The following is a 25,446-nucleotide window of genomic DNA, read 5'->3' as shown; positions in this document are numbered from 1 at the left end:
TCTCCCTTTTACCCCCTTCATCCATCTACACATGCTTTGCCCCCCAACCCCAGACACACACACACACATACACACACACACACACACACACACGCACACACAGGAGCCCTCGCAGTGCGGTGAAACGACTCCCTGAAGAGGCAATATAAACATCAGTGTTCAATTCAAGGCCAGGGTTCATTCGGAATGCCCCCACCACCACTCCTTCTCTCCTCCTCTCTCTCCTCCTCTCACTCCTCCCTCCCTCTTTAACTCGCTCACTCTCTCTCTCCCACTCTGAAGCAGCGTCGTTGCCATGACGCCGCCTGCCTGAGTCACTATACAGCGCTGGAAGCTCGATCGCACTCCCGGCTTTCAGTGTGGGATGTTCAGTAAAAGCAAGCCTGTTGGTAACCGTGCCGGTGTGTGCGCACACGTGTAGCTCGGCTCGGATCGGCTCGGACCGGCTCGGCTCTGTCCCGGGATGCCGAGACGTCACCATCACCTGTGAGAGGCCCAGAGGGGGGTCCATCGCGACAGCGGCCGGCGACACGTCGCACACCTGCGGCTGGATCGAAGTCGATGGAGCGACGCGCACCTCAACCGCACTCCGCCGATTGCTTCACCTCCTCTCCTGGTCCACGGGGGAGCGCGCTTGTAAGCTGATTTGACCCGGGAATGTGAATACCGGGATTAGAGGGTTGTTATTGGGTGAACGACAATGCCCCGGGGCTCCTCAGCCCGTCACTCGCGGCTATTGTTCGTGCAGCGGCGGACGCGCGGTGCCCGGTCTCCCCCGGTTGGTCTCCAATAGCTGCGCAGCATCTGCTCCCGTGCCTCCTGAGCTGCCTCGCTGTCCCGGTGTGGACCGGAGGATAACATGACTTCCTGTCTCCGGCTCCCTCGGTGTCTCCTGCTCGGCTGCGCGGTGCTCGCTGTCTGCGCACAAGCCTCCAGTGGTGCCGGTGAGTCAAGGCACATTAGGGCCAATTAGGCGACATCATTCCCCAGCAATTAGCCTGCATCTGCTCCCAACCTCTTCCGAGCTCCCTGCTGAAGGGAGACCTCTCCCAACCCTCCACGTAAAGGACTACCATTAAGATCCATAACGATGTTTAGGACTTTTTAACCAAAGAGTCGAAAACCCCCTGAACCCATTATCTGCAATCCTCTTTTCAGAATGTATTGATCTTTTATAATTACAATCTAAATGCTTCACCTATGGGTTTGCCAGAGGCCAGGAAGGCTAATTGGGTCAGGGCTGCTTGTCAATGGGGGGTGTTTAATGATGCTGGAACCTGCAGGCTTTCTCTGTCCTACATTTAAGTCCCATAACTCGCCGTAACGGCTAGGGAAAATCTGCAGTATAATTATTAAGTATAAAGGAGTGTCACTCCTGTGTTATTTGTCTGCATGTAGCCTGCACTGATTGACTCATTGATGATTAATGCCCCCTGTGTGTGTGGGTGTGGGAAATGATCCATTGCACCAACAGCTCTAAGCACCTGTTCCCACACTCCCAGCCGTTTGCCCACAACATGTCGGGCCTGAAGAGCCTGGTGTGAGATGCAAAGTGGTGCTTCGATCATCAAAAGTGTGCATGAGATGTCTTAATATCCAGGGGGCCCATGTTGCATGGCTAATGAGTGTTGACACACACACATTCTTTCATATGCTAATCACAGATCTCTTCTCTTCTCTTCTCTTCTCTTCTCTTCTCTTCTCTTCTCTTCTCTTCTCTTCTCTTCTCTTCTCTTCTCTTCTCTTCTCTTCTCTTCTCTTCTCTTCTCTTCTCTTCTCTACAGGTGACAGTGCTTGCTGGTCTCCTAGCATCACTACATGCACAGAGTGTCTCAGAAGTGGACCACAGTGTGCCTGGTGCTTCAAAGAGGTAGGAAATAGTGTGTGTGTGTGTGTGTGTTTGTGTGTGTGTGTGTGTGTGTGTGTGTGTGTGTGTGTGTGGATACCGTGACAGACATTCAGCGGCATTCCTCAGATGACACACACTAAAACTTTGATGCTGTCCACAGATGTGGATATAATGTGTATGTCTGAGCTTAGTGGCTGCCCCAGTGTCTGTGTGTGTTTGTGCCTGTGTGTGTGGGTGAATATTTCCAGCCGCCTGTGATGTTTTTGTATGCAATTGTCTGTGCTTTGTTGGTGTCTGTCTCATAAAAAGTCCATCCTGAATTAGCCTTGAGAAGCTGTAAAGCGTCTCAAACCCACATTAGCAGACACACACAACCTGTTGGCTAGACAGGACCGCCAACATATGTGTGTGTGTGTGTGTGTGTTTGTGTATATATGTGTGTGTCTGTGTGTGTGTGTGTTTACAGACTTCAGGTGGTTTCCCACCCTATGAACCCTAACCTTATCTGACATCATTAAGCAGGGCTGTGGTGCTCACTGGTGTGTGAAAGTATTCAGACAACCTCTCTAACCCCCTTTACACACACACACACACACACACACACACACACACACGCACACACACACACACACACACACACATACAAGCAGTCAATATGCTCGCTCACATCCTGACACTTTCATTAAATGCCAGCTCAAGGGGCAAACTGTGTAAGGAAAGTCCCAGGAACTTTCTGACATTCACAGTTTATAGCCATAGGGATTTGCACAAACACATCAAACTCAGCCAAGCTTTCAGGTTCAGGATTTGGTTACATTTTCAGCTACATTTCCAGCTCGTATTTGCTGCTTTGTTCTTGGGCTATTTCTGTTTGTAATTCCAATTATTGGCCCCATTTTGTTCCCGGTCTGTTTCATCTTGTGGCACATGTCACACTCTTTAAATGGACTCACACCAGTCAGGCCTGTGACATATAAACAGACTCATATAATGGTCAACTTTTATGTGCAGCTATTGTGTTTGTGAGTGTTTGTCACAGACTTAAGGACCAAAGGTCGACAATCCACTGTAAAGCTGCAAAGCATGACAATTTAGTACTAAGCAGCTGGCTATTAGGCGGTGGTGAGGTCATCGGCAGTGTCCCAAGATTTATTCAGCACATGGCCGATCAAATTATGACCTGCGTAAGAAAACAGCCAAGTGCCCCATCAAAACCAGATCTCCCACTTGACTCTTATTTACTCCAATTCTATTTAATGTATATATATAATTTGATCAAATGTATAATTCTCTTTTGTCTGCTCATGTTCCATTGCTTTATTACTATTTTACTCTCTGGTGTGGTTCCTCCTTGTATATTACATTGTTACAACAAAGTGCTGCTCAGTGATGAGATGCACAGGGAGTAGATGTACAAAGTTGAGTAAGCACACATGCGGGACAATCCTTCATAATATTCTAAAATGATGAGTCACCTAAATTGAAAGTATAATGGTTATGTCATCATTGCAAATCAATACAAACATTGTAAAAATGACAGAAAGGGAAAATGAAACCATAGTAACTAATGCAGTTTGTTTGTGTGAAAGGCACCAGTATGTTTTCTAATAGGTTTAGCACTCTACGTTCACTACAGAATCCAAATCTCACGAAATAAAAACACCCCAGGAAAAATGTGTATTACTGGAGCAGTACAGGGAAATATGAAACTCAATTCTTTGACCCTGAAATAGAAATATTTATTCAAGGAGACGTGAGTATTGTACAAATCAAAACATAAAAACAAGATATTTGATTGAACCTACTGTTCATAAAAGTCATACATCTGTCTGCATCAGGAACAATGTGGTTCATGTGTCTTTACTTCTGTCCAGCTGCTGTTTTGTTCTGTGTCTTCTTCTCTGTTTTCTCTTTTGTGAGTGTGTTTTCTATTAATTTGCACGATTTCTGTTATTGTGAATTTGAAAACTGCAAATACAACATATTAAAGACGATCCACGTGTGACCTCCAGAACTTTCAGGATGGGTTGTGGCCAGGCCATCGCTGCGACCTGCCAGTGAACCTGCTAAGAAGAGGCTGTGGGCCGGAGCTAATGGAACAGTCAGAGGTCAAAGTGGAGGTCAATGCCACTGTCGGCAGCACACAAGTGTCCCCAGCCGACATCAGCATCACCCTCACACCAGGTAGATGAGGGACAACCACATTTTCATCACATATTCTTCAACCTGCAGATAAAAAATGTACAGTTTTAACACAGTGAGTTTTATATCTTTGTGTGTTTGTGTGTCTAGGTTCTGAAGCCAGCTTCATAGTGGCTGTGAAGCAGCTGGACCGTTACCCCGTGGATCTATATTACCTGGTGGATGTATCAGCCTCTATGCAGGAAAACCTGGATCATGTAGGTGTTAAACCGCTCAGCTGTTCCTTTAAATCGTCCTCCGTTAAGCTCATTTTCAGCTTTTAATTTGGGTTACTTTAGGTTTACATGCTCTCCATTGCTGCAGCTCCTCTTGTCAGCGTCTGTCTGAAACGCTTGGTTTTAGCTCCTCTGTCTTTAAGGCCTCCCTCCTGATAAAGACCTGCTCAGATTGACCAACGCATGTAGGAAATCTCAGCAATCAATGCCTGCTTTAACTGGCTTTGTTAAGGGGGCGTGCCAGACTTGTCGCTAGGCTTGTATTATGCAAATGTAGGGCATCCTTATGTCGTGTGACATCACATTTGGGTTTTCTGTCTCCTTTATAAAACTCAGTGTTTAAGTTTTTCACTTATTTGTTTGACGGAGAAAACTTATTATACAAAGCACCCACACATCTAAACAGTAATAATGACTTGGTGACAGATCACTGATGCTATGAAACAACCGCTCTACATTTTACATGGACTCAACATTAGAAATGTACTTAAATTGAGGAATTTATAAAAAATGAATGAAGTTGCAGTTTTGTAGTAATTTTTTTATTCTGTTATATCTGATTTTGATTTTTGTTATTATCCTCCTATGCACCTTCTGTTCTTTACCCTTATTTGGCTTTTCCACCCTGTTCCCTCCTGCGGTCCAGCTGAAGACAGTTGGCGTTGCTCTGTCTCTTCGTATGACTGAGCACTCCTCGGACCTTTGGCTTGGTTTCGGCTCGTTCGTGGACAAACCCGTCTCCCCTTATATTAATGTGCATCCCTCCAAGATCAACAACCCCTGCAGGTAAGACACACACTTTGTTGGTTTATCGATTGCTGGGAAAACTAGCGATAATCTTTTCCATAGAGCTTTTTGTCGATGTTCTTTCCATCAGAACAATGGACCTTCAACACTTTCCAAGCCTGATCTCTAATTTCTCAGAAAATTGTTTCTCTTTCTTTATCTAAGCAAGCTGCTCCCATAATTGCTCCCAATTTGTTGTAACTCATGCAGGGAGACTTATCAGTTGTTGGGGGCAACACTGTTATGACGATGATGACCTGTACTGGGAGACTGAAACAACACACAGGCTTCTGGCATTTGCCTACTCTGTTTTGGAGCTCTGCATTCCTGAATGTTGCAGTTAAAATCCTTTTTTTAGTTGTGCGACTCGCTCTGTCTCCCACCAGTGATTATGAGATCCGCTGCCGCCCGGCCCACGGCTTCCACCACGTCCTCAGTATGACAGGAAACATGAGCGAGTTCACGCGCGTGATTAAACGCCAGCGCATCTCCGGGAACATGGACACACCTGAGGGGGGGCTGGATGCTATGTTGCAAGCTGCCGTCTGCCAGGTGTGTATCCTCAGAGGTCAGGCTTAAAAGACCAAGGTGTGTCAAGCAAGAGAGACAGACGTTTCTTGAATATATTGAAAAAGATGAGAGTCAAGCCCAAATATGGTGGTAAGACTGTACATAGGTGAAGGAGGCATTCTTTCTGGGAGAATGGTGACTAAGAATTCAATAGCACAGCTAGAATCCTACTATTTAATGACACCACTTCTGGGATATGGCAGAAACACACACACACACACACACACACACACACACACACACACACACACACACACACACACACAGAGTTGCTTATACTTCAGCTTCTGGAGGCCTTTGAGTCACAGCATGCAGGGGGCCCTGAGTAACCAGTCTGCAGGGAAACACCACGGTGGTCATGAGTCTCGAAATAGACCCTCCATTATGTCAGGCCTACCCCTGCCCTCACTAGGTTTCCTTAAATACACAGACATGCACACACAGATCCAATTTTCTCACAGGGTCGGTGACGAGTCACAGACAGAAAGCGGGAGACTCTGTGGCTGTTGGAAGAACATCATCAGCTTTTAATTTGAATCCGGCTTTACAGACAGAGCTGATCACCAAGAGAACTGATGTAGATCAGATGAGTAACATGTTTTAATGTGAACTTTATTACCACATGTGTAAACTGTTTGAATTACGAACTGTGCACAAACAGTATTTTCCACATCAGCTTGTGTGAGTCTAGCATGAGCGATGTGTGGGAATAAAGATGTCTTGATTTGTAAAGCCTGTCTCGTAAAAGCAGAAAAGAGACGTCGATTTGTCATCATGTCTGGTTTGATTACGATATAAGTATGTTTTAGCAGTTTTAGACTCTCTTTGGAGAAAATCAAGATCGCTCACACATACATAAATCCGAATAAGACAAGATCGCAGCTCAAAGTTCACCAGAGCTATGGATTCGTTTTGTCAGAGAAAGTCAACGTTTTTTAAGAAACCAATACTGTCCACTTGCGGCAGGAGCTCAGTAGTTAGAAAGGCCTCTTTAGCGGCAGAGGGTGGGAAGGCAGAGAGCAGGGGCGGAGCAATATAAGTCTTTTGATAGATCCGAGCCACGAAAAAGAGTATGGAAGGTGTAGAGCTAATAGGTTTCAAAAAGCTACAGGAGTTTTCAATTTACTGCAAAACATAAAATGACGGGACTTCTTTTCTTTGTGCTTCTCCTTTACAGCGGGCAGTAGGTTGGCGACCAGAGGCCAAGCGTCTGTTGCTCCTGATGACGGACCAGCCATCTCACCTGGCCCTGGACAGCCGGCTGGCAGGGATTGTTACCCCTCACGATGGCCTGTGTCACCTGGAGAACAACGTCTACACAGGGAGCACGAGGATGGTGAGCGGACCTGTCAGGGCTGAGGAGTCAGGGTTAAGAAAGCTACACTGAGGACTGAGGAATGTGTAAAGCAGACACAGTCAGTGAAGAAGTGGAGGGAGGATCCCTTATTGTTGGTTTACTTGGGTTTTTACTTGTTGAAACCTTCAGCTTTATGCACAGTACTTCCTGAAGCTCACCTGATCACACAACTACATACACTGTGTACATTTCTGAAGGGAAATTGGTTTTGTGGACTTTGATTTAAACACTTTCAGGTGATATACCTTAATACAGTAAATTCAACTTGAAAAGACGTTTCAGTTGTATTTCAGTTTATTGGTTTGTCTTTCGCAGGACCATCCCAGCATTGGTCAGTTGTCCGATAAGCTGCTTGAAAACTATATCTACTCCATCTTTGCTGTTGAGAAGCAGCAGTACCAGTGGTACGAGGTAATGTCTCCTACACATGCGTCTCCTCTTCTTCCTCCTATCCAGACATGAAGCCAAAACTATCCCGGACACAAATGCTGGCATCTGGCATGACGTTTCAGCTTGTTTTTATAGCAACAAATACCTAAATAAAACCAAACACATCAGAAAAATTTGCACTCGAACACATATCTCTGGTATAAGACCTCCCTAAAATGATTCTATTTGACATGTATTTTGACATTTTAGTTTGATCCATGTCTCATCTGTTAGCATGAGGGAGGCAGGGTGTGGGCCTATACTGCAGCCAGCCACCAGGTGGCAATTGAGATGCTTAGGCTTCACTTTTGGGGAACTTACATTTCGTCCATCTCTAAATACAGTCTCCATTCGGCCTTTTCACCTTTCTCCTTCAGGATCAAATTTGACTATATGAATAATATTAACAACCGCTGCTGTGGTGTTTTGTTCTTTCACTGTTATGGGGACTTAATGTAAAGCTATCAACTAATTTCTTTACCCTCATCTCCCTCTCCTTCTCTAGGAGTTGGTGCGTCTGCTCCCTGCTTCCTACCTGGGAAAGTTAGGCATCTTCCAGGCTTCAAACCTAATCGAGCTTGTGGTGGATGCATACAAGGTACAGAGCGCTATGCCCCTTCTCCTCTTCCTCTGCAACTTTGGAAAATAACATCTTCCTTACTTTAAGATCCCTTAGTTCTCCCACAGAATAGTATCATACCTTGAGACAACAAATAGAGGGACAAGGACTAGCAAAGGGTTGGAGAGAGGAGCACAGAATCACAGCATGAGCCGAGTCCCCTAAGTACGGGGTTCAAAAGTTTTTGAGGCATTAGTCGGCTGATCTGCAGAGACAACATGAACTCAGTTTTCTTCGGTGCTCGTTTGATCTCTCAGGCTGACTCATAGCACATTCCTTTATACAGAAGAAGATTCTGAATTAGTGAGAATCCGGTACGTTTCTCCAAGTGACAACATCTCATACTGTATATCCAAGAGTTCGAAGACACTTACGCAACTTAAATCCACTGAAAATCTGAAGTTGTGAAAACAAATGATGGGAGATGTTTTCAGTCGCTGAAGCTGATAATGATACAAAAAACAAAACAAAGATGAGAACAGGAGGTTAAGGACGGGTAAGGCCTTCTGTGCATCAGCAAGTGTGTGTGTGTGTGTGTGTGTGTGTTTGTGTGAGACGAGGCATTTGTGCAGTTGGCAACAGCGTAGGCTATAATCTTGCCTCGGGCACAGCGGCCCATTGTTTGCTTCGGGAATCTGCCGAATCCACAGATCCGGGTGCACAGCCACACTGATACACATGCACACACACACACACACAAGCATCAGAGCCCGAACAGAAGCTCGCATTATAATAGCTATCAGATCCCCGTGGAAACCATGTGTCCCAATCATGGACGAATACAAAGATGCTATTTTTGGCCCCACCTCCTTGTTCCCATAAACCCCCGCTGTATGTCAGAATGAAGGCACGACAATGACGGCTTTCTGGGGACATGTGACAACTTTAATTAATCACAGTTTCAGTTTTATCCACTCCTTCAGATTAAAATTTAAACTGCCAGGATAAAACGCTGCAGGCTTTAAATAATTTCTTGGATGTCAGGTTGTAACTTTCATGTTGCCTCTTCGTCTTTCTCCACCCTCCCTCCTCACAGAGGCTTTTGTCAGAGGTCGCGGTGTCAGTGTCAGTGGAGGACGAGGCAGTCAGCAGGTACTGGGTGTCCGTGTCTCCTCTCTGTCCTAACGGGTCCACTGCCAAGGACCAGAGCTGCTCGGGGGTGCAGCCCGGCCAGACGGTAAAGACACAAACATACATTCAGTACACACATGATGAGTAAGACTTTATCTTAACGTTAATCAGATTTACTTATACAGAAATCTTTGAGTGAAGATCCCGGAGAGGACATTTATTGGTTGGATTGGATTACTTTGACACACAGAGACTTCCCTGAGAGCTTTACGTGACGGACAAGATTTGGTAAATAATCCGAGTTGAGCGGATTACAGGCTGTATTTAAGAGGAAAACATTTTCACGTGATTTCATGACCTGTTTTGTCCTAAAATCCCTACTATGCCTTATACGAGAGGAAAACAAATTTATGTTTAGAAACAAGCTGCTGGACGTCCACTGAAATGTCCTGCTTACTTTTCAGAGTTTTCTTGAAACTTCTCGGCGGAGGAGCTCATTTGGGGCATAAATTTGGGTCCCGAATTTTTCTCTCTGTTCACTCCCCGAACTGCCTGTGAGACGCCTCTCCTCCTTAACCTTTTGGGACTCTTAAACTCAGAGCTGCTAAATCACTGCTTCACAGTTAGTCCATTGTGCAAAGTGAGAGAAGGGCAGCCATTTAATCCATGGATGGATTAAAGTGAATTATAGAAAGTACTCACATTTACCAGAATTGTGATAAAAATCTAGAAAGAAGGCCCAATTGCTGATTCAAGGCTTTGACACGCAAAATTTCCCCTGTACACCCCATCAACAGAAGAACCATTCAAGTGAAGTTTCAGTCTTGTTCTAATGCAGGGATTTGAGTATTTAAGAGTTAAGATTTTGCAATGAGATGTATGTAATGTCATTCCTTTAGATTTACAACAAGAGTTTCAGGAGGTAAAATACAGCTTTAGACTTTGCATGAGTCTCTTATTTTAGGTTCTCAGCAAACTCTTGGGAAAGAAACGGTTGTTAAATGATGTAGGATTTAAGGCCTAAAACGGTTCGGTTTAGTGTTTTTACCTCACTTGAAGATCACCACACAGAGACGTTTAATTATGTATTTCCTCTGAATCCATAGAACTTGTATAAAGATGGATGACAGGACTGTGAAGCCAAAGCCTCTTGATTGCCCTGCAATATATAAATCCTGTCTCCTCCGAGTTAGCGGATTGGACATGGTCCAAACTAACATGTTTTGACCATCTGATATCTGCAAAATATACACATACTGTAAACTGACAAGAATAGTAGAAGCTGTTATTCAGATCTTTGTCTTCCCGCTCAGGTTTACTTCAATATCACCATCGGCCTGCGCTCGTGTCCTGATGATGGTGAAGATGAAGACGTGCGAGTCATGGTTCAACCCTTGGGTTACAATGAAACCACTGTCATTAGGATTCACTCAAAATGTCGCTGCAGTTGTGGACCAACAATGCACTGTCATGAAGACAACCAATCACCATGCACAGGCACCCAGGAGGGCGCCAATCAGGAGCAGAGGCCAGACCACGGAGATTCAAACTCGAAATGCAGAGCTGATGGGTCTGATGTGGACTGCAGTGGTCGGGGAGAATGTGACTGCGGGAGGTGTGTGTGTGACGAGAGCAGGCTCGGGACAGTATACGGGAAATACTGTGAGAGGGACGACTTCTCCTGCCCTTATGAAGGGGGAATTCTGTGTGGAGGTGAGGTGGATGCACTTATGTCAAATAAATGCATCTTAATCTTAATCTCAATGTAAAAAAGTAGTAATCTGAGCACTTTTGATGACGCACTGGCATGACGGCAAAAAATGTAGCCTATGTGTCTACATTTTTTAATCCGCACTCTCCCTCCTGCTCTGTCTGTCTCCTCTCAGGACGGGGTGTGTGTGTCTCAGGTAATTGTCTGTGTGACGACGGTTGGACTGGTGAAAGCTGCGGTTGTCTGGTCTCCACAGCAACCTGCCAATCAGCCAATGGCTTGCTATGCAGCGGTCGGGGGAAATGCGTGTGCGGCAAGTGTGTGTGTGACGACCACCGGTACTCCGGGGACTTCTGTGAGAAATGCCCTGCTTGCCAAATCAGCTGCCAATCATATGGGTACTTGTCCATTTCTGCTCCCCACCACAAAGCATGATGACAGCTTTTACAGAGATAGTTGTATTTGAAGGTGACACAGTGCGTTGCCTCTTTCTTACAGGAAGTGTTCGGGCTGCAGCTCTTCACAGGCTCTTACACAGAGAGAGGCGGGACCGTGCAACAACACCTGTGCAACACTGAGTGGCTACATGGACAACACTTCAGGTAAAACCAGTTTAACCACTGTGATCTGATAATCATGGACTGGTCTGAGCCAGCTTCACATGAGCTCAAGACCAGGTGTAACACACACACACACACACACACACACACACACACATACACATAAACACACACACATGCTTTCATTCAAGGTCACTTCCTTTGCTACCACTGCTGCACTACTGCTCTCTAGTGTATTTGAGTCAGCAAGACCGCTGTCAGTGTTACAGCTGTATTTTACATTTCCCCTCAGCTTCCAGTTCACTTTCTTGATTTGAACATTCCAAACACACATCCATCCACACACACACAGACACACAAACACGCACACAATTTAAAATCCACTTCATACACACACACATGCCCTGGGTTACACACACACACACACACACATTATTCCACATCCAAGTTTAACAGTTCATCCCCGCCCTCCCAATTTTTGGAACAGCACTCCTCATTGTCCCGCTCTCCGCCCCCTTACATCCCCCTAGTTCACCGCCCCCCTACAACCAACGGGACCCTCTCTTCCTGCTCACGCCCCCCCCCCCCCCCCCCCCCCCTCCTGGGTGCTGCGGGAGCCAGGTCTCCATGGTGACCGTGTTACAAAATGACGGAGCGGTCTTTGAGCTCTTTGTGCGGAGCGATGAGCCCGTCATCCACACATGCTCTCCAGCAGATACACAGCGTGCTAACCATTCAGCACAGCACCCCCTGGCACAGCAGCCACTGAGCACAGATGCTGATGTATAATTTTGTTTATTTTGTCTTCTGTGGCACGTTAAACATCTCGTGGCGCCTCACATTTATCTCGTCCCGCTCAGGAGGGGGCCAGACCTCTAGGTTGGAAGCCAGTGGCCATAACCACCAAACTATATATAAAGTAGTTTCAACGTAACCAGCTAAAGCAATTGTCACATCTTTATTAACAACTTAATAAGGACATTAGTAGCAATTTGTCATTATTAGATACAGAGTCCATTTTTCGATGTAACAAACACTTTGATGGTCTTGATGATCGAAGTACACTCAAGGACGTCTGTTCTTTTACTTGTGTGGGATAAAGGACTGGATTTGAGCATTTTTAAATCATTGAATCAATCTATTGTTGTTATTAACACTGCTAATGTGGTTGAATATAGAATGTACATTCATAAGTGGGTTGTTGGGCCTTTGCGGAGGTATGCACTCTTGTATGGACACTTGTACCACTGCTCCTGTTCAACGTCTATAGAGATATTTTTAATAAAGGAGAACACTTCGTCCTTCACTGTCTTCAAAGTGCCGTTTGAGGATTAAAGCCTGAGTGTGGTGCTCTTTTGTTTGGATTGGGTCGCAAGGAATCTCTGCACCAATCCTTTATATTTCAAATATAAGCATATTTTAGTGTGTGTTTTAATGTGTGTCTGTGTGTCCATATTCCTAACGGCCTTAATAATGTGTGTCTTCGCAGAGTGTACGAGCAACGGCCGGTTGGTGGGAACGTTCCTCAGCGTGTGTGCACTGACGGTGCTCTGCGGGCTGGTGGTGGTGGCCGTCTCCCGCTTGCTTCTACAGAGAAAACACAGCTGGTCACCAGGGGGCACTGTTGAGGACAGAGTTTATCACTGCACTGGAAAGGTTAGCTCTCAAAAGTCAGTAAACACTGGAGTTGGTCTTCAGCTCTGCAGGGTTTTAATGAGGCGCTGGGTGAAGCCCGTGGAGCCCTCAGATGCTTGAGGGACCCTCTAAATTCTTTGGATAGTTCCCCCAAAGTGAACTCTCCGCTAAAAACATGAGGGAGAAATCTGAGAGTGCTGTTCTTGGTACAGCTGTATTTCACATTTCCTCTCAAATCCCTGCTCACCGTCTCCAGCATCAAGATTTGTGACTTTACAATGATGTACAGCACCTTTGAGAAGAAGGAGAAAATGGAAATTTGAACAAGAGTGAGCTTTCTGGAGACGTGTGTGCCTTAACTAGTTTGTTGTGTTTTTAAGTGTTTTAAGTGGAAACTCCTCAGTTATTGTTCCCTGCAGATCATCTTAATGAGCCCACAGACTGGTCATTGTGTTTCCAATGTAATGTTCTCTCAGGGGAACATGTGCCTCATAATTGACTTGAACTGGACGTTGTAAAACTCCTTACTCAGGGATTGCACAATGTAAAAAACGATCACCATCTATTTCTTAGGTTGAATGTTTAGGAAATACACTAAATATGAAGTACAAGTCTCTGTGACGACTACACCTGCAAAGACAGTTGTCTGAAAACAATATTTATCTTCAACTGAAAGCCACTTACCAACCCTGGTTTGTGCATCAGGTTTTAAAACTGAATGTAATGGATATACTTATTGCATTGTCAGTGCGCAGTGTTTTTGGTTCTCACAAGACCATCATGCAATTGTACAACCACCTTGAGTTGTCATATGATGACATTACAAACAGAGAAACTTTTTCCAACTCCCCCTCCGTCTCACATAAATGCAGCTTTGTGAAAATGTGCCATTAAGTTGCATTATGGGTTTATTGTAGGACTCTGTCTTCAGGGACTATAGGTTTTCATCGATTTTTATGTTTCATGAGTCCCCACGGTTATAGAAAAGCATTACTAAACTTAGTGTTTGTGTTGGTGGTCCAGGTGCTCCTAATGTTGTGAGTCACATTCAGGGGGGATTGTCCTAAAAAATCAAGTTCTCAAAACGTAAATCATAAAATGTCCTATGACATGTTTTCAGGTTATGGTTAAGATTGGGTTTAGGTATAGGTATAGGTTTAGGTTTAGGTTTAGGTTTAGGATAAGGTTATGGTTAAGGTAAGGGTAAACTAGTAACTATGGTTAAGGTCTCCAGGAAATGAATGTAAGTCAATGTAAGGTCCTCAGAAGTCATGCAGACAAGAATGTACTTGTGTGTGTTTGTGTGTGTGTTATTATTACTGATGTTATATTTCTGTCACCCTCCAGGACCTGTCCTACATTCCAACAACCAATGAGAAGACAGTTACCTACAGGAGGGACCAACCACCTGACCGCCCTGTGGAGATGCACATTCAGGTTCCCAAGATGCCTCTTGGTGACCCCTGGCAGTACTAGGCCGAGGTCAGAGGTCACGGCCAGAGGGAAGGTACAAGAGACTAGAAGAAGAGTTGGACTAAAAGACTTCTCTTCTGTCTCAGAACCTTCGTAAAACTTAACCAGCTGTATGTGGAGACACTGATAATGGTTAAAAACTATAAACTGCCCATGGTCTCTTAGAGTGTGTGACGAACGAGGCCAGTATTCAGGAAATGGAGATGAAACTTCAAGCACAAGTCCCCCGACCTCTTCTTCCTCTGTAGCAGCAGCAGCGAGGCTTCTTCTCCTTCATTAGGTTACAGGACGATCCTTTCGCACTTTTTTAACCACGAATCTCGCAATTATTGCTCTAATTTATGGGCCTGTGTGTGTGTGTGTGTGTGCGTGTGCGTATGTGTGTGTGTGTGTGTGTGTGTGTGTGTGTGTGGGATGCTAAGATAGATACTTTGGTGCTCTATCTCTGCTTTCTATTTACAGTAAAAAACCCTACATGTTGTAGAGGCTCAACTGTATGACACTCCAACACCCCCAACTCTACCGTCTTCCTGTTTTAGACTGCCCCCTTGTGGCCAGATTGAGGTACGAAATTTCCCCTCAAATAATACTGTGGACACGTTCCTGACTTCTGCTGAATTGATTTGGGTGATGATGAAACTGTTACGGAAGCACACATGTGACTCTTTGATAAGACTCACATGTGGTGTATACCTGCTCTTAAAGTGTTTTTTTGTGTCCATATATATTTGGTTTTGTTAACCGATCAACTGCATTGAAAATGTTTGTTATTTTATGGCATTTCACTATCAATGTATATATATATACGTATGACAACATTGTTTCATATGTCTGTCTGGTTAGACTTGCACTTGAACAATTGTTTTTGCATTATACTACTGAAAACTGTGAGGTCTCTAAGGCGAGAGAGCCGTAATGGCGGGTCTGAAATGATTTGTTTGCTATTCTTTGGGCATTAGAAGGCATGCGAGTGCGTTCAAAGCTAATGTAACACAACCACAACACTGGAATAACAATGGACTAAAAATCAATATGTTAAATACTGATGGTAAGTGTATCATCAAATGACTGAACATTCAACCTCTGTATCAGCGACAGAAACGTGTGCATGCATCTGCTGATCATCCCTATCCAGAGCTGTAGACATGTTCAGAGGCTGAGAGCAGCTCCTGGGCAAAGGTACAAATCAGCCGTAAAGGTACAGAGGTGGACTTTCTCTTCTCACACTCCTCATGCACTAGATCCTCTGGATCCACAATGCCAGTTGAATGGCATCTTCTGAGACTTTCGCTTCCCCCAATCCTGTTCTTTTTTATTTAACGCAAACTTGTTTACAGCAATAGCTGAACACTAATTATTATTTATTGTGATTTTATTATTATTTCTCTCTTTAATTCTGATATGTTATTTGTGCTATTTTATGACAAAGCTACTTGGGTAATGGGTAGTGATCCCTCTTTGTGTTTATGAAGACTGGTCTCTCTTCCTGACCGAGAATAATTCAGCAATAAGATAATAATCATCTCATCTCAGTTTGGAGTAACAACAGCACTTTTCTGTGTAGTTTTACTGTCAAATAATGTGACTGTAGTTGCGTAGCATGAAGGATTTTGTCACAATAAAAATGTGCAAGATGTTTTTTAATAATTTCGTGAGTTTTGCAGATTTTCTGCACCAACATGTTGTGTTGCATTTTATTTATTCATTCTTTATGAAAAGTTTTTTAGCAAAAAATATTTAGTTCATTACAGTGCCTCATTTGTAAGTTTCTATATATTTTACTTTCAATGTTGTCCGTTCAATTTAATTAAAGCCTTTGTGTTGATCGGATGCAACTAAATGTACAAAAGTTTAAGTTGTGGCCAAGTTTTGTTTTCAACTTTAATATCAAGAACCAAAAGGGCCACAAAAAAAGGTAATTGTCCAACTGAACACTAGGTGGAGATACACACTAAAACAACTGATACACAGAATATTTTATATATATATATATATAAGAAATATTCTGATCAATTTAAACATTTGCAATAATGTTCAACTCTGCATGTTTTACAGTTAAAGAGGTGTGATGTGTGTCTTTATCACCAAAATAACGTCAATACCTTGATCAGGTGCTTTTAGGTTTTAAAGGACTCAGTTACACACCAGCTCAAAAGAGTTATTACTTAAAACTGAAGTTGTAATTTACTAGATTTAATGGGAATATTTGTATAATTAATGTCAAAACCGGCACCAGAATTCAACCAATCAACTCCCCAAAAAATTCTAAGAAAAACTGAATAAAACTTTAGGTAAAGAAAAGTTCTCTAACGTTTGATTGATGGCCGCAAGTATTCCTCCATAATTTCATCTTAATAATCAAGAAGGATAATGGACATTAGCTTAACACTGCTTAGATTCGTACTTTCAGAAAAATTATTCTTTAATTAAAAATAACAATATACAAAAAAACTTTCGTTAAATCACAGGCCTCTGACCAACAGGCCCAACATCCATTGTTACATGAGCCCAAATTATCCTGTTTGATTGACAGGAGTTACATTCATGACCAACAGGCAAAGCTTACTTATAAAAATGTATATCAACGAAATATATTTTTTAAATAATCTTAAAGGGCAATGGCTTTGAAGCTGAAATTAAAAAAATGTCTGACCATGTTTGTCAGGAACAAAACAAAGAAGTGAAAACAGGCTTGTTGTTTTATTCTAAATGGGAATAACTGTAGAATAAATTAGAATGAACAAATCTTCAACATTTAAAATCTGTTTGGTAAAAATTTATTTTGCAAAGAAGGCTACAAATATGATGTTTGAGGTAAAGACAGTGTTGATCCACAGCTGAAGTTCATGATAAAGTGCCATTTCTGTTTGTAAGTGTTCGGGAAATCACGCTCCTCTGGTTCAGTGTAATCTAATGTCCACTTGTTTGTGTATGTGTGATTTATTCCACCGCCCTCTGTCCCTCACCGGGGGGGACAGTCTCACGCGCGGGCAGCCCGGGGGACTGGCTCGGGCTCCCGGACAGGCTGGTGTCCGTGTCGCTGTTCACTTTACCGAGTCCCGCGTCGCCGCCGTCGTCCGAGCCGTCCGCGCCGTGCGTCCTGACGTGCTTGCTCAGGTGGTCGGAGCGCATGAACCGTTTGCGGCAGACCGAGCACTCGAACCTCTTCTCCCCGGTGTGCGTGCGCAAATGCCGCTGGAGCTCGTCTGAGCGCGTAAAGCGTTTCCCGCAGAAGAGCCAATTGCAGACGAACGGCCTCTCCCCGGTGTGCCAGCGCAGGTGGGCCTTCAGGTGGGAGGTCTTGCCGTAGACTTTGCCACAGCCAGGGATGTGACAGTTGTGCAGGGCCCTCCGACGCGGGCTCGAGCCCCCCTGACCCAGGCTATCCGCCTCCTGACAGTTCGGGCAGTCACATGTGGCTCTGCCGGAGTAGCGTCGTGAGGAGGAGCGGGAGGACGCGGGCAGAGAGACGGCAGGTGATCCTGTTAACGCCCCTGTGGTCGTGGACTCGGTGTAGGGACCATGAACCGGAGGCCTGAATCCGTCAAACAGGTGCTGTGTCGAGGGGAGCAGGTGCTGAGGAGCACTGGGGCTGAAGCTGTAGTCAGTGCTGTAGCCGCCCAGAGGTGAGGGCAACCGGGCAGGTGGCTGTGCGTCCACCCAGCCGGTGCCCATATCCCACCAAGCAGATGATCCGTTACCGACCTCTCCCACCGGTTTGAACCAGGACTCATAGGGGTGTGCGTGCATCCTCGGATATATCCCGGTAATGCCTTCCACCGAGGAGGGGAACTTGCTGAGAAACATAGACCGCTGCGCATGAGTGTGATCCTGTATATTGCTGTCTGACGGCACAGTGGGCTGGTACATCGAAAAATCGTTTCCAAAAGGAGAGTTGGCAGTGGTCACCGAAAAAGCGCTGGAGGTCTCCGTCAGTCCGGGCCCGCTGCTCCTGGGGGTCCCAGAGGGAACCCCGAGAGAAGCGAGGCACATGCCCGGGGAGCCGCCTCTCCACGAGTGGAAGCCCCTTGCGAGTCCCGTGGCTCCGTCGGAGAGAGCAGGGGAGCAGGAGGGTCCGGTCTCACCGATCCTGCTGCAGGTGGCGGCCAGCATGGCCAGCGGGGTGCTGCCCAGCCGAGGCTCCTCCTGAGGGGAACGCACACACATGGACACCTGTTACTCCAGAGACCCGGCGAAAACAGAGCTGTGCGTAATTACGCACAAATATGTCGTACAAAGATACCCTGGTCATCTGTTGCTATACGCTTTTCAATCTTTTTGCCTCACTCGTCTACAAAACAGCACACCACTGCAGCAGGTAAACTTTCTCATGTACGAATAGAAATCAAATGGATCTCACTTTCCTCCATTAGATGAATCCAGTGACAGTAAACACGTTTTAAACCTAATCAACTCTTTCATTTAAACCACATCCAAGAGCAGATCTTTGACGAAAACAACTGCAGAACTCTATTATGACTGAAGAAAATGGATATTTTCAGTTTATTATTATAGACTGTGAATATTATTGTTACAGGGACACTAAGGTGGGGAAATACGGCAAAGTATCAATATAACTATACGACACAATGAGCTCTGGTAAGATATACAAACCCAAATTAAACGAAAATCTTTTGCAATTTCTTAATATACTGAAACCAATAAATATGAACTTACCCGGAGCAGTGTGGCAGCCATGGTCCGTGTTGTGCTGTCTTCTGCTGAGTGTGTGTGGTGTGGAGGGAGGAGGAGAGAGGGAGTATGTGTGTGAGCGAGTGTGTGTGCTCTGCTCGCAGCGACTGTCTGCGATGAGAAGTGTGTGCGAGTGTGTGTTTCTCTGTCACTGCTGTAGTAGTTGTAGTTTCCTCGTGTCTCTGAAGTGTCCGCTGAGAACCTGAGGACCAATCAGAGTACAGCTCGGACTGTCCGAGAACATTTACGCTCGTAAATTATAAAAGCGAAATCTCGCGAGGGGATACGAAGTGGGATTTCCTGTGAACTGCTGTTGTTTTATTTTCTATCGAAGTCAACTTGTTCGTAAAATTAGTTAAAAACAACAGATGTTTAGTTTAGTTAAGTTCAGTGTTATCCAATACAACTTTACAAAACATACCAATACACACATTCCATGAGCAAAACTGTTCATAGCAACATAAATACAGATGATGGATGAAGTGTTCTCCAGCTAAAATAAGAGAGATACATAAAAAGATAAAGACGTTGATTAAATACATTCAAATCAAAAGAAAGAAATAAGATAAAACCAAATGAATAAAAGACAAAAGCCGTAAGAGAAACAAATAGGTTTTGAGGTGAGTGTTAAAAGTGTCCAGGGTTGGTGAGGTCCTGATGTGGAGAAGAAGGCTGTTGCACAGTTTAGGTTTGTGTTGATTTGGTTAAAAAGTCAAGTAGCTTTTCAGTTATTCATTTGTTAATGCTATAGAGGTTTTATTACAATTTATATAGGTTATTTACAAAGCTCAACACCACCAGGCTTCAGTATGAGCCATGAAAGTGGATAAAGTGCAGAGACCCACTAAATAAAACAAAATAAAATAAAACAAGCGTAAAAAAGGTTTCAAATCAAACTTTGTCACCTACAATTTATCCTACAAAATTCTAAACAAATCAACAGCTACAACACTGATGGACACGGACAGTTTGAATCAGTGCTGGTAACTCAACTGCTAGAGTTACTAAGTACATATTTGAGGTCCTTTGTATTGGCATTTATGCAACATTCTACTTCCTCTATACCTCAGAGGGAGGTATTGAAGCTTTTACTCCACATATATCTGACAGCTTTACCACGTAAACTATGTATCTCCGGATGTGTTGAGGTTAAGGTGAAGGCTGACGCGTTCCTTTGATGTGTTGAGATAATTATTATAAAAGCTTATTGCATCAGGTAGAAATTGCATCATCACAGATCTGAAAACAAACAGGCAGATTTTCTGAATTTATGAAAAGTAAGGATTTTTATACATAGTTCTCACAGACGTATGACGATATTATATAATTTGATGCTTTGCTTTGGATTAAACTTCAACAGTGTATAAAGTATTTCAAATGAGCTCAACCTTAAAAACCAGCAGCAGTAACATTCAGCAGGAATATTTATCCAGAAACATCAGAAAGAATAGAAAAGGATCTAAATACTTCTTCCAGCACTTGTTTTAAGTTAATGGTTTTTTTCAGTAAAGGTGCTTCAGGGTCTTGACAGTCTCAAGCGACCCGGCCTGATGGGTCGGACAGAAACACTTTGTCTCAGATCCACAGGCTGTTGTTTTCAGTGATGTTTTGAAGCCGTGCAGAGGGAGAGGCTGATGAATGAGAGGCCGGCCCCGTCCATCCCATCCTGTCCCTGGGGCGTATCCAGTCAGCCCTGGGGGAGGAGAGGGAGGAAACTACCACCCCTGCCTCTGCAATTCCATCTCATTCAGCTGAAAACAAATGTTGTCTTTAAAAAACCAAAACGCCTCTTCCTGTCCCGTTTTTCAACTTTGCAAATCATTTAAACGCAGCAGTTAAATCATTTAAACCGAGCTCGGACTCAGACTATAATCTGCGAGGAACAACTTTAATAACTTGGGTGTGAAGATGTAAATAGTACCAATCCTTTTCAAGCCACAGATGGCTACCCAATACAGTGACGCAGGCCCTGGATATTACCCAGAATTATCCGCAGCCTCTCACGCCAGCCTATGATCAAAAGCACATGCAGAGGGAGCATTTCATTTGAATTTCAAATTTAATAAAACAGCAAGATTTAATCAATTTCACTCATTTGTTTGGTATTAACTGCCTGCCTGTCCTTCCCTCGTCTCTCTTGTTCTATGAGCAGCTGGAATGAAATCAGCTGACGCACACACGCAAACACACACACACACACACACACACACACACACACACACACACACAGAAAAGTTAATCACATTCCTACCCAGCATTCACACCATGTGATTGATAGTGGGCAAGATTAATTTTGGTGATGCTGCGCAAAGACAAATGGTTCACTCCAGCAGAGAGCTTGAATTTCTGTCTGCTCTTTGAAACTTTGAATGTCTTCAAGTCAACTCCACTGCCTCGTACTTTCTGCTCTCGCGAGGACTGTCCACTGTAGTTTGCGTTTGGGGATTTTGAAGAAGTCAGTTGTGAGTGTTCACTTGACAAAATCGCATTAAAATGAGCTCTGTGTATTAGTGTATGGACAGCCCACAAACACTAATACACGGCCACAGCACACACTCCCACGCTGAGCCCTGTTTCTCCCCCCACAGCCTCAGGCTTGGCTGAATGCACAGGTGGAGTCTACAGTAGGCCATCATCCCCTTAACCTGATCGCCATCCTCCCGAGCCACCCAAACAGCTGTCCCTCTTTTAGAAGCATTCTTTTCCCACACTGAAAGTGTGAGTGTGTGTGTGTTAATATATATGTGTGTGTGTGTTTGTGAGTGTGTGTCTGTGTGTGTGTGTGTTCTTTAAAGACCCCCAATGAAACCCTGTCTGAGCCCCAACCTGTTCCCTTAGCGATGATAATGACCACATTATCACGCGCCATCGAACGACAACAAAAAAGATTGTCGTGTGCTTTCCAATCACTTTGTGGGCACTGAGACAGAAGAGAGTGGAAAGAAAGGAGTGAAATAAAGATCTGGCACTTCTCTGGGAAAGGGGTGGGTGAAGTGTTTTATTTCTCCTCGCTGTTTTCCTCATCCCCTCTTTTGTTGCTGCAGTGATAGTCGCAGTGATCCAGAGGGCAGCGCAGCCATCTTGGTCAGCTTCCCCCCGCTGAGACAATTAGTGGGAGAATCACAAAAGTCAAAAGACGAGCGGCTGGACATACATTCATTACAACCATCCATTTGTGAAAAAAAAAGGGAAAAAAGCAAATAGGTTGAAGATCCTGTGCCGTCTTTCTGTGAATCTGTGACAATTCAGATATAGTTGGTATAAAGATTCATGTTCAAGTTACATCTTACATCCTTATCTATAAATTAATTAATATTTATAAAAGGATTATATTCAATTAATTTAATGTCCCTATTTTCGATTTGGAGGTTAAACTTAAATATACACAAATAGTAGCATTAGACGCAAGTACATTGAAAAAATGGCACGAGACCCAAGCATTGCAGGGCATATGATACTTTACAAAAGACGACACAATTAAATAGCATAAAAAAAGCCCCAGCACTTTCCTGACAACATGACTCATCTCGCTCTAAAAAGGTGGAGCTTGAGTCTGAAAATGACCCCAGTCCTTGTTCATTTTTAGAAAGGTTAACCCTGAATTTAAAAAGCCATTACTCAATTAATGTCATTGTTGTATGAATTAATAATATTGGTGTAATATCGATGTTATTAATACTAATATTGATGCTATTGATCATTATTCATTACAAAACAAAAACTTGAATAATCTTCTTCGCCACTGTCCAGCAGAATTGGTGTATTTAGTCATATTTTGGAGTTTGGAATTAATACATTTGTCCAAAAGGAAAGATATAGATGGACAACAAAATAATAGTCACCACTGGATCCACTGTAACCGAGCAAAATCAAGCTATCTGCAGCTGCTCCATCACCTTGGTACGTGAGGGGCACTCTGCAGAGAAGATTCACCCAAAGGTGAACTTGTTTTCCAGGTGAGCTGTGTGCCAGGATGTGCCTGGAGCAGCTCCTCCTCGGCTTCCTGTAATTACTGTGAGGGGGGGGGGGGGGCACGTCCGCCGTCTGTCAGCGCGCCCCAGATGGACGACTGTGGCGGCACAGTCAGAAAAGTGATAGAAAAAAATTAAACAAACTCTAACACGCGATTTTTACAAGATTCCTCCTTCGTTTGCCGTTTCAGTATTAACCGGATGGCAGAGCACATACCTCCGGCAAGGCCCAACAGTCCACTTAAATCAATCACTCATAGATTTCTTTACTCTAAATTTGCTTGTATTTTAAAAAAAAAAAAATCTAAAAACATTAATCAGTCCCATGGAAATATAAAAGAAAAACCTTATCTTGTAATGTTTACAAAGGTGAAAAGAAAATCCTGGATCTATGCAAAGATTTATGGATTCTTTCTTGGCCCATGTCCCATTCCTCCACCACCAGACAGGGGTGGAAACAAATCCTCCTTAGCTCACTTTTTGTCCATCGCCCGTCGTCTGTAACAGTTTGTATCTTGTGCTCCCTGGGGAATCGTTTTATTCTCTCAAATCAAATCAGATAGTACAATCACAGACGAGTGCAGGGATATACTAGTAAAACAAAGCAGAACAAAGGGGTGGTCACATGGCTGATGCTGTTGCGTGCAGATGCATATTTTTCATCATAGAGAGCTTCGGATTCACACATACACACATACAAGGGTCAGAGAGGGCATCTCCCGTCTGGGTTTCTATGCAGCAGAACTCCGGGAAACATGGATTAAGTAATTAGACTGTGGTGGTGCTTCATTCACATTCATGCATACACCACATCTACATGTTCCAGGAGACACACTCATTTATAAAAATGAAGGGAAATGATGAGTGGGGGAGGACTGCTCCATAGGTGAGGAGAGGGGAGGCCTCTGCTGTGTGTGAGACGCAAGTTTGAGCTGAGGGTAAATTGAAATTGCACTTTATGAGTAGCGTCTCTTTGTTACACACTCACACACACACACACACACACAAACACACCCACCCACCCACACACACACACACACGTAGGTTTGGGTTGATGGATGCCCGCGGTTTGTTAAGTCATACATCACAGAGGTCATTTAACCTGCCAACACATCTGCTGTCTCTTCCCTCAGAAAGAGAGGAAGAGGAGGGGAGTGGAGAGAGATTTATAAAGGCGGTGAAGGAGAGAATTATGCAGGGTGAGAGAGAATGAGGCCATGATTAGTAACTGGAGTGGATGAAAAGCTCGCATTCTGGTCCCCCCCCAACCCAAGCACATACACACACACACACACACACACACACACTGTGCTGCAAAATAGCATCTTTTTAACAGGCATCCTCACCAAAGCTGCTTGCGTTATGAGTTTCTCCGCCGCGCCATCAACTTTCGTCTTGTCTCTGTTAACTACTGACAATAAAGTTGCAGATTTATGTCGAGGAAGTCGCTCAGCGTGCCAAGATATTAACGAGATGCCTCTGAAGGAGTCGTCTTCATCGATCCCTTCAAATGCTGTTGACGTTTGGTCAGACGTTTCAAAAGGGTGGTGTGTGTGTGTGTGTGTGTGTGTGTGTGTGTGTGTGTGTGTTTATTGCAGATCGATTCATTTTATCCACTCATGTTGCCTCTGCATTATCTAGTCTTCTAAATATTTAAAATATACACATCTAAATAACATTTAACAATAAAAAAAATCCTTACACGTGGCTGTGAAGATGGCATTATATCATTCTATAGCATAACATCACACAGGTTGTGCCCATTGACATTACACTATGGGACCCTCACTGTCGAGCTCTATGTGTTCTCCCCCAATCATTTCATTTTCACATGACGAGTGGTAACAGGTTGGTTCACAGAACATCCCTTTTTTTCGAATCATCAACTCCCGTCTCCTCCCTCTTCCCTCTTTCTCCTTCTATCTGCTCTCTCAGTGTTTAATCGGGGGTTGTCTATATGGTTATTATCATCTCCGATCCACAACAAAATCATTTAAAGGCCATGTCAGAGTTTTAACAGTCATATGTTATGTACTAGTTTGGCAAACCATGTCCTTTGTTGTTCGTTCTTCTGCCGTTCAACTCAGGAATTGTTTAATAATATTGTTTGTTTAATTTCAAATTCAATCACAGACTATTAGGCTATTGTTGTTCGTGTGTAGAAACCACATTTAAATTGATTCGATCTGGATTTTTATTTGGATCTGCAAATCACATGCACACAAAAATATCAGCCCCATAAAAATTTGTTGCCGCCTTGTGATCCAGATCTGCACCAAAATCCTTTGCGTCCGGCCCCATCCCTC

The 25,446-nt window shown here is 44.0% G+C and overlaps 2 protein-coding genes across 2 annotated transcripts; one reads left to right on the top strand and one right to left on the bottom strand.

Moving 5' to 3' along the window:
* The first annotated feature begins 307 nt into the window (after positions 1-307).
* On the top strand, positions 308-16,124 carry itgb8 (integrin, beta 8). The gene is made up of 15 exons (XM_062409164.1): positions 308-944; positions 1,785-1,870; positions 3,862-4,033; positions 4,142-4,248; positions 4,913-5,052; positions 5,439-5,604; positions 6,800-6,958; positions 7,295-7,390; positions 7,914-8,006; positions 9,064-9,204; positions 10,412-10,811; positions 10,985-11,207; positions 11,308-11,411; positions 12,859-13,025; positions 14,352-16,124. The coding sequence occupies exons 1-15, from the start codon at positions 860-862 to the stop codon at positions 14,478-14,480; spliced, it is 2,268 nt and encodes a 755-aa protein (XP_062265148.1). The 5' UTR covers positions 308-859; the 3' UTR covers positions 14,481-16,124.
* A 1,114-nt stretch (positions 16,125-17,238) lies between these two features.
* On the bottom strand, positions 17,239-19,175 carry sp8a (sp8 transcription factor a). Its single transcript, XM_062410205.1, has 3 exons — positions 19,155-19,175; positions 18,075-18,623; positions 17,239-17,933 (listed from the first exon to the last, which is right to left on the bottom strand). Exons 1-3 carry the CDS (start codon positions 19,173-19,175, stop codon positions 17,418-17,420), a joined length of 1,086 nt encoding a protein of 361 aa, XP_062266189.1. The 3' UTR covers positions 17,239-17,417.
* Positions 19,176-25,446: the final 6,271 nt, after the last annotated feature.

Source organism: Platichthys flesus, chromosome 17 (assembly GCF_949316205.1).
Source record: "Platichthys flesus chromosome 17, fPlaFle2.1, whole genome shotgun sequence".
NCBI lineage: Eukaryota > Metazoa > Chordata > Actinopteri > Pleuronectiformes > Pleuronectidae > Platichthys > Platichthys flesus.
Note: the sequence above shows the minus strand (reverse complement) of the source record. Positions and strands in the feature narration are given on the sequence as shown.